Here is a 9740-nt window from a genome sequence, read left to right as displayed (position 1 = left end):
TGTCTAGGCTTGGGCAACCTGGCAGTATTCCAGCCCTCGTGCTTCCTTCGGGTGGCATGACAGCTAGGCACCGGAAAGGTGTTACAGCTGAACGCTTTCTTTCTTTCTTTTCTTATTGCTGATAGTAAAAGATACGCTTCTTATCCAGCTTTCATTCAATCGACACCGAAAAGCACTGTACAGCTGTTTCATCCATGTCAATGCACCAGAACACGTCTACATGGACATCTGCGCGTGGCCTCCATATTGATTGTGGTTTGCCAACCACGCGCAGGCGTCCAGTGGCTCAACTGACGTTAACGGCAAATCTGATTCCGACTCCAACTACCCGGATTATTATTGGTGTTTAGAATTTGCAGAATATGCGTCGTGTGTTTGTATGTGTACGCGCGAAAAGCGACGGACATACCCTGATCATCATCATCACCATTGACAGCATGACATCAGTGTTCAACACCGACGCTTCACTACCGTACCAATTCATGGTTGTACGTGGGCTGGGATACTGCCAGGGCGCCCACACCTAGACAGGAGGACGATTAGGGTCCTCAACCAAAGCCTTTGGCTCAAAAGCCTAACCGCAAGGCAGCGGTGTTTGGCGGGGAAATGCAAATGCATAACCTTTTCTACGGAACAAGTCGCCATACGTGTTGCAACCCCCAACCTGGAGGGTCAGGAGACTGTGTTCGTCAGACCTCTAACCATTGACCAACCTGGTATGAGAGACTCTGTGAGTGTCGCGCGGACACCCCCCAGTATAGCTCAATGGGTCGCCGAGGTACACAAACCGTCACACCACGATAAGGTCCAGTCTCTTCGTGACGGCCACGGAGAAGCACAGCCGAAATCGATTCATAATCTGGGTAGCCCATTGACCCGTCTGACTTAGTGTAACCCAGGTTTGCCCTCGAAACGAGCGGCGTAGAGTTGATCGAAGGCTCTGGCCTTGGTGAGCTGTACACTTGTTGTCTGATTGATTGTGTCACTTTTGGACACACTTGTGATCAACGGCGCCTCTTTTCCACCGTTTTAGACCGACTGTATTGCAGCATAATCGACAGCCGATGATGCTCTGCTATCCACAGGTTCTATGTGGACGTATATCACGATTATTACCTTCAGTGAACAAGATCTCGAAATACGCACTCATTAGCATTGTGTTCCAACCCCCTGCCTCTTTTCTTTCAGCCAAATCCGAAATGGCTCGAAATACAAGAATTTCATATCTACGACACTTGCTCACCCAAGTATGGATCAGTTTTCTCGACAACCAGGTTTGTATTGTTTCTACTCAGTCTAAGCGCCACTGATAGACTAATAGAGTACACTGTTGTTGTCCTACTGGCACTCTGTGTTAGCACCATTTCTCTTGGCTGAAACGGGAGGTTCGGGATGATATTTACGTTCACTTAAAGTTTCTTTGTCCTGTCTAGTCAAGCTTATTACGGCTACCGACATCAAATTCCGGACTTGCTTTCCGCCTCACTCGTACCTCATCAGTGTCATATGACCTTGTCACCGTTAGTCTACAAGCCGACGATGGTTGTACCTGAATTCTCACGTCTGGACAGGCATTTGTACTGTGACTGGTTTTACTCGTCGCCTCCAACGATGATAATCAAATGAAGGTTACGCACACAGCGCGTGTTCATGGATAGCGCTTCCTGGATTTGTCAGGTCCAGCGAGTAAGATTTTTTGGTTTACGTAGACATAAAAACAATAGTTCACACGAAGTGCCTCATTACCAGGTTATCCCTCTCGAAATATCAACCAAATGTAGCCTACAAGCTAATCGTGCACGGAACAATGTCAATCACTTATCTTTTCTGAGGAATGCAACTGTAGACGAATCGTTGCACCTGGCGAGCGGTGGTCTGAGTGCCAGCGGTTCAGCTGTTCCTTTTTGGGGCTCAGTGATTAGAGCGCGAATTTACAGACCGGAAGACCCGTGATTCGAACCTGATCTCTGCATCTCGACGTTCCCGGTCTGGGTTTGGGTAACCTGACAGTATCCCAGTCCCCGTGCTTCCTTCGAGTGGCGTGATTGCTAGGCACCGAACGATTTCCTCGGAACTGTACAGTTTTGCACATTATTATGAGTTCCGTACAGAAGCACGTCAGTATCGTGGAAATCGACAATCGTTCTCTGCCACACTTCCCCTATATCGTTTGAAGGTTTGATGTAGACCTTGCAGCTGCCCTGATTCTCAATACTTACGTAGCTTAAGGACTTTACGGCGATCACGTGGTTCTTCTTTGCTTATGCCTAAGACTCCGTATAAATTGTACCAATTTGTATTATAAAACCATTCCGTGTAGTTCCTCGAACTGCAATGAAAAATGTGCACTTTTATGTGAATGTAATAGATATTCCTGACGGAACACTCTACTCATAAGGCTGTTGACAACTTTTCGACATCCTACGACTGGTTCCACCCTTCTGAGGTATCATTAGCTAGGCGTTCGCCCCGAATTTTCACTAACCTCATATTCTGCATAAACACCAATTGGTGATTAAGTTGGTGGTAACTGGACACTCAACTGAATACCACCTGAAACTCTGGTTCATGTTGTTGTCCAACTTAATGTGCTGCACACAGTCTCCTCATGTTTCAGTTGGCGTGATATTTGAGACACCGAACGGGTTTTTCCTTGACATAGCACCATTTGTAAAGTCGTTGAAAATTACTCAGCAGCCCGTTGCTGCTTTCGCTCTTCCAAACCTTCTCACCGAGTTCTGGTTAATCGCATTTCGTGGTTAAACACCAAATTGAGCATACATGGAGATAAACACTCATTCAGGTCAGCGCAGAATGGCAATATGTGACAACGTGCCAATCAGATCATACGTCAAAATGTGACGCTAGGCAATTTAGATGCCGAATTAATGTTCATGTTTCCAATACGGACAGAAAATTCAACATTCTCATGTGTGCCTGCCGTCGTATATTTGGGAACGTAAAGCGACGAATCTCATTTGACGGCGAACTGCTGGGGTAGCGAATTAGGAGACTGACAACCGGAAGAGTGGCTAGTCGCTGGTCAATTGCCAATTGCGAAAACAGGTCGTAGCAAGGAAACAGTGGGGAACCATCACCATGGACTCATCATCCTTGTCAACTGCCAAACAGTCTGTGAGCCCCACGAATGAGCATTTTCGGAAAATGAACGACCAACTGTCCCATGACGATTTTTTCCTCCTTGAAAGAGAAACCAATTTGGAACCTGCCTCCCATCGTTCAAGAAAATGCGAGTGTGTGAGCGTTTCCAGTTGCCTTTATCAGTAACCAGTGGAAATCTTCTCTTGTATCTGAGTGCGTACTCTAAATATCTAATGCGTGAAGAGGTCGTTGGCTCGAAATGCTGTTTTCTCAGGTGTGGAAGGAGTACTATGCATGTTTGTTGTTTTGATGACATTTGCTTGTTGATTGCAAGTCCATCCTTCCATATTTCACTTCGGTTCCATCGGCGGTGTAGTCATGTCGTTTCGAGCGCGCATCTTTTGCACCACTGGTCTCATCTCGACAGTGTACTTTCTCGAATGACGATGCTGGTACTATTGCGTCTGAAACGTCTTAACATTTTCTCCGCCTGTCTAGAAGAACTAGCTGACACTCAGTTTTAGCCCAGTTTCGTCCATCCCTCACATCGTTACGTGAGTTATCGGTTGTTCACAATTTTCTAGAGATAACTTCACTTTTGTGGAGGCAATTGTCTACGATAAGACCACAGGTCAGCGTTGATCGGACCTCCCGCGGAGAATTGGGGTCGATAGTGGGCGTCAAGTCTGATGTCTCCGTTCATTTTCACTTCTGATCCACTTCGTTCTAATCGTGACTTATACAACAATTGTAATGTTTATAACCATCCCCCCGTGAACTCCTATTTTTACTTTGGCCAGCTTCCAGATGAACTGATGTTGAAAGCACTTCGTTTGCTGGGCGATGATCACATCGGTCGTCTAAGTGATGCTCGACAGCTGGCGGACTATGTGATTCCGGTTTTCGATTTGCCTGCCACTGGTGACGCCGTCCAGTCGGACAATGATCTGTTCGTCCCGCCCTCCTGGTCACGAGCGGTTAGCCGTGCTGTGTTAGCGCTCGTTCACAAGGGAGGATTGAACTACCCGAGACTTTACCCCAGGCTGTATGAGCTTCTGGATGACAGTCTACTTCACTGTCCGGAAGCAGAGCGTTTTTTGTTGGATCTGGACCTGTATCTGAGTTCGCTGTAAGCACTGTTGCGATTTTGTTGTTGTGGTTTTTCATGCCCTCTGTTTTTCATTGTTTTTTCTCAATCCCACTTTATTCTGCGGATTTTACAAACGGGTAATGCGGCCCTTTTTACTTGTTTTCATAAGTCAAGCACTTTAATGATTTATCAGTTGTGGTGATTTGCGTCGAAAGGTACTAAGTACTTTAATGCTTACTGATCTTGTCACGTTGATTATACACTCACTTTTCTTACCATCCCAGTGAGACGAAAGACAAGCGTATCATTTTGGCGTGACCATTTCTGCTTATCCCTTCAAATATTTACATTGATCAAGTTGAGTCTACACCGGATCCAATATTCGGGTTCACAACTGTAATGTTCTTCCGAGGCAATCTCAAAAGTAGTCACAGAAGTTCTCTCACCAACAACAATGGCTGTTGAAAGATGATATGTGGTTCTGATAACGGCGCCGTTGCCCTGTCACTTCTTTGGCTCTTTCCCCTTTGTATGGCTTCTACTTTGACAGGTGCATTGCTCGGTAGAAAAATCATCGAAAATCTATATACATTTCGTAATATAGCCGAGGCCCAGCGTGCTGTCTGTGGTACAACTTGCATGTCTTCATAGAGTCCTTCAGAGCTCAACAGATATTCAGTTTGTGACAAGAGTTTATGTAAACCGTGTAGCGCATTTGTGAGTAACTGTGAAGGAATTTTCAATCACAGAACGGGAGATTTAGACTGAAATTGGCTTACATGACGAGTTAACAGTCATGACCCCCTGATTGACACTTCATGAATGCGTGGGTAGAAGCGGTTTTCTCGAGCAAAATGACAGGTAATTCTAATGATGACTATAGCGCTACAGGACAGGTGGCACTCTTGTGTATATAGCGTTTCAATCGATTTCCATGAATTCCAAGCAGGATAACACGAAACTGGATTGTGGAGGTACTGGTAGAATCTTTCCCACCCTTGTTGCACCTGGCTTCACAAAACCAAGCATTCTCATCTTGACCTGATGATGAATCAATACACAAGTCACGTGTATCACGCTCTGGAGACTCTCAACAACTTATTCCGCTCGGGATTATAAGAACTCATTCGTGTGAGATGACTGCTGTGGTACAATAGCTACCTGAGTAGATCTGGTAGGAACCATTCGTTTGTAGTTAGTTGGGGATAGAGTGTATGTGAATAGTGGCTTTGCTCTCGTCTTTCCCCAATCCGTTTTGCAATGGACTAGGGGAATTTCCGTTTGGCCACATTATATTCCGAAGATTTCAGTGTTGCTAAGCCGATGCTACTGTGTCGTTGACCAGGTGCTGTCGGCGATATTTTTATTCGTTTACTGAGTTTTTCTGGGCCGTTATGGTGGGTTGGTATCGGTTTCCAGTCTGTCACATTAAATTACACATAGTGAGTATTTCGTATCCACTCGAACGCCCTGTACGCGCTGTAAAGTCGAGTGAAAAGGACAGGAGGGTGAAGAGAAGGGGACAGCCATCATCAGAACTAGCGACCCACAGTGCATGGAAAGAGGCGTCTGGCAGCTCGTGTTACTCGGGAAGCGCATCCGAGTACATATGGAACCTATTGTGAATTACTGAAAGTCACTGTACATTTTGTCGGACTCATACACTTAAATTCTGGCTTTAGCTTGTGTTCGGGACGGACGAAGCTAAATAAAATGTATCAATCCCGCGCTGTGCTAGTGAAATGTTTTGCGCAATAAGTGCGATTCAAAATATCTTTTGAGACCAATCAGAAAGAGCCACTCAATCTTTATTATCGGTTCGTTTCATTGGTTGGTTGAATTCTGTGGTTCAGCTTAAGTTCTAGGAGAGTAATAGATGAGCTCGATATGGCTCGGTGGTTAGGGCGCGAAATTACCGACCAGAAGGTCCTCCGTTCATACCGAACGTCCGCGTATTGACTGACCTTGTCTAGACAGTATCCCAGCTCTCGTGCTCCCTTCTGGTAGCCTGGCAGCCTTTTAAGAACCACCGTCCAGGTACAACATATCCTGACTCATGTATTGTGTTTGTGTGCCCGTCTTGCGGACGATTGGTCACTTGGGTAGATATATAACTTGTTGGCCTGTTGGCATTTGCAAAACAGTTGGAAAGGGTGGCAGACAAGCTAACAACTTGTGTTTAGGGTGATGTCCATACTCAGGGATTTTATTAAGTTTTCACACATCGCTGCTTGTTTTTGTCCACTCACCATGATCAAATAACCACATTGAGAGGTTAACAAACCTGCTCGCCTCAACAATGGTTTGATTGTAGCCATATAATTCATGATCGGAAAACGGTAAAGTGGTCAGATCATTTGCATTTGGAAGAACGAATGATAAACGTACGATGGATCCCTTGAGCTGATGTATCTGTAGTTGTTGACGCTATCGTGACCAGAACTCAAAGATGTTGACTTCTGTGAAAAAGGGAGACATTTTCATGGTAGACGAACAAAATCCAAGCTATAAAATTGTCCCTTTTTCGTACACTCAGACACAAACAGTTCCTGATTTTACAACATTCTGATCCCCATTTTTATTTCGTTTTTTCTATTCACGCTAGACACTTGGCTGTTGGTGTTGTAGCTGCGTTTATCAAACGTCTATCTCAGTTGGCTCTCATAGCCCCAATGCGCTTGACTCCAGCGTTTCTGCTTCTCATTCACAACGCGCTAAAACGACATCCGAAGTGCGGTATTTTGGTTAATCGGACGAGACGTCACCCGCAACCGGAAACAGGCAAGGTACGTCCCTCATCTAGGGATATTTTTCACTTAGGACGTTGTAGAGCAAAGTTGGCTCTTTTGGCCACATTCTGATCAAATAACGCTTCAGTTGGTAGCCACCATTCCAGGGAAAAATGCAGTTCACCGATTACCGTAATGTTTCTGTTCTGTACGCATTTAAATTGGATAGTTTACTTGGGGGAGTGGAAGTAACCGTATCAGTTAATTTTCCCCATTTTGTCTTGTAATGCCCACATGTACGTTTAACACCACTTTTTACTGATACAGAGGCAGGCTTTTTTGGGGCGCGTCTTCCTTATTGATTTTACGTGGACGATGAAGTAGTCAACCCTCCTTCCGTTCATTGTTCGTTCCCACTGACTAATATATTACTCTTTGTTCCACCCCGAAAGCCATGTGTTGGAGATCCTTATCGATGGAATGCGAACAACCTGGAATCTTCTGGTGCAATGGAAAGCAGTCTTTGGGAAGTTGCCAGCCTGACACACCACCATTCTAGCCTGATTAGCTCTCTAGCCCGGGATATTTGTCATCCGAACCCAGAAAGTGTGATTGTGGATTCGACATCCCCTTCCACGTTGATCCGGCAGCAGATTTTGGTGAGTAGTTTATACTATCGGAGAAGATCCGCTGTTTGTGCCATTGGGACAGGTTTGTGGGACCAGTCCATCCAATGATAGATATCTTCGACGGGACTTTTCAACCTTAGTGCATCCACAAAAAAGCAATGCTCGCCTAGCTTCTCTGCATAATCCTTTTTTTCGTTTTCTGTTACCGTGCACGACACGCAAAGTCTGTGATTAAATATCGGGGCTTCGTGGCCCAAAGTGACAGCTTAGTGTGAACGCCAGCTGTGGAGACCAGTACATGGTCGCTCTCCTGGAGCGGACACCACCTAACAAAGAACTTTTCGCTTCTTCTTTGGAACTGATGCGAATCCTTGTGTGCTCAGGCGTTATTTCGAACGTAAATTCGAATTACACCTGGTAGCTTCGAACGCTCCTCGTTTGCGTTCGTTTTCGGACGATTCCCGTCTATTTTCGGATTCACGAAATCCCAATATTTGGAGTTCGGACATTCTTGCCTTTTTCTCGTTCTTACTCATCATCGTTGATAGCAACACGCCAGTCGTAAATACTAATGTTTACGAATGTCTCACAACCATGAGGATTAATACCCTAGCGAAGAGCTGGAGGAATGTGGGAAGAGTGGAGAATTAGTACAAACTGCCGTATATCTCCACGACAAGCTACCAAGAGCACGGTGCCCATACTCCGAAACCACAACTCAATTAGAAACTACTGTTTCTCTCTAAGTAGTTTGATAAAGTTGACGAATTGTGTTTGAGACAGGTGCAAACTCGTGATTCACTCCAAGTCTGATTGGATATTTCATTCTCGTAGATGCAGTTTGCAAATGTGTCATCAGTTAACACATGTCTACTCATCTAATCCTCACTCAGTATTGTCAACCTGCATATTTTCAACCAATTCGATTTTTTCCTGTGCTTCAGGATTTGACCGAAATTTCAGAGGATGTACACCGGAACCTATCGATTTTGTCAAAGTCAAATGCACAGATGCCCATGTTACAGGCACTTGACGGTTGGACCGTGTGACGTGACGTGACACGTAACACAACTTCCCTTGTACATGCTGCATAATTACAGAACTTTGTAAAAATTTATCTGCCATGCGATTGTACATCTTATGGCCTGGATGGCCACCACAGCTACAACACATTTCGCTATGAAACATGTGATCTCTGTTCAGTGCCCGGATTTGTTGATTGCCGTAGTTTTATGTTCGCTGCGATACGACGGTGAAGTGCATACTCACTTGCTCTTAGTTGTGGGTCATCTGGGAGCACATTGCAACTTGCAACATCTTCCAATTATGGTTTGAAATGAATCGGTCGAACTCGTCTAACATCAAACGATTCTCTATTATGAAAAAAAGTTTTGCTAGGCTGAAAAAACAAGTCGTTGCAGTTGCTTGTCCTCTGCGTCAATGAATTTGAATAAGGAATTCGGATCTTATGCGCATGATATGTTAATCTGCACCATTTTTGGACGAGAGTTTGTCAGTATTGATGTTCAGCAGCCTAAGGGGGGGTGGGAGTTGGAGAACAGTCGCGCGTCTTTGTGAGATCACAGATTTCGAAAGGACGTGAGCCAGCATGTGCAGTTTTTAAGACCCACTCTGGATGAGGCCACCGACAAAATTTCTGGAAATGAATTAGATCACTGTGTAGAAATTTCGGACAAGCGAACTTTTAATGCAAAATGCACCACGACTTAAGTTGATGTCAATGGGAGACTCAGGTAAACTTTTTCTGAATCCCTGATTGATGCTGAATACGTTGCACTGAGGTTGCTTCATCTTTCTGCTGTATTCAAGATATTGAAATATGTTTCAAAACTAGATGAGATGGTCCTTCACTGCTTTTATCGCATTTAAGATGAATGTCTTTTTTTATCAAGCTTTTCTTAAACGAGTGTCTTCCTTGTTCGAGCTTGCATACAGCAATAACCTGGGTGCCCACACTGGTGGGAATGTCCCCTTATTCAAGTATTCTGCATTTTATGAAACGGTATTTCGAACGTCAGTGCCTCACCAAGAGGCGCACCTTCGAATCGCTCAGAATCCCCACACTGATTGCTTATCACTGTATGATTATGGCTGACTGTTTGTTTCGTATGTTGCAATATGCAACATGATCATCCCAGGTGAGTACCTAGTTTAGTTGCAATCCTGGAC

At 44.9% G+C, this 9740-nt stretch overlaps 1 protein-coding gene across 1 annotated transcript in view; it reads left to right on the top strand.

The window, feature by feature from the left end:
• Nucleotides 1-8760, top strand: part of T265_07518 (hypothetical protein) — a gene marked incomplete at both ends in the record, with an annotated part of 26493 nt that extends 17733 nt beyond the window's left edge. Inside the window, 5 exons of the mRNA XM_009173055.1 lie at nucleotides 1189-1274; nucleotides 3903-4231; nucleotides 6798-6978; nucleotides 7374-7580; nucleotides 8495-8760. Of these exons, the coding sequence (XP_009171319.1) occupies nucleotides 1189-1274; nucleotides 3903-4231; nucleotides 6798-6978; nucleotides 7374-7580; nucleotides 8495-8599 (908 nt within the window). The remainder of the gene's footprint in view (nucleotides 1-1188; nucleotides 1275-3902; nucleotides 4232-6797; nucleotides 6979-7373; nucleotides 7581-8494) is intronic.
• Between the last annotated feature and the right edge of the window lie 980 nt (nucleotides 8761-9740).

Source organism: Opisthorchis viverrini, assembly GCF_000715545.1.
Source record: "Opisthorchis viverrini unplaced genomic scaffold opera_v5_177, whole genome shotgun sequence".
In the NCBI taxonomy this organism is placed as follows: Eukaryota; Metazoa; Platyhelminthes; class Trematoda; order Opisthorchiida; family Opisthorchiidae; genus Opisthorchis; species Opisthorchis viverrini.
This window is presented reverse-complemented; position numbering and strand designations above follow the sequence as displayed.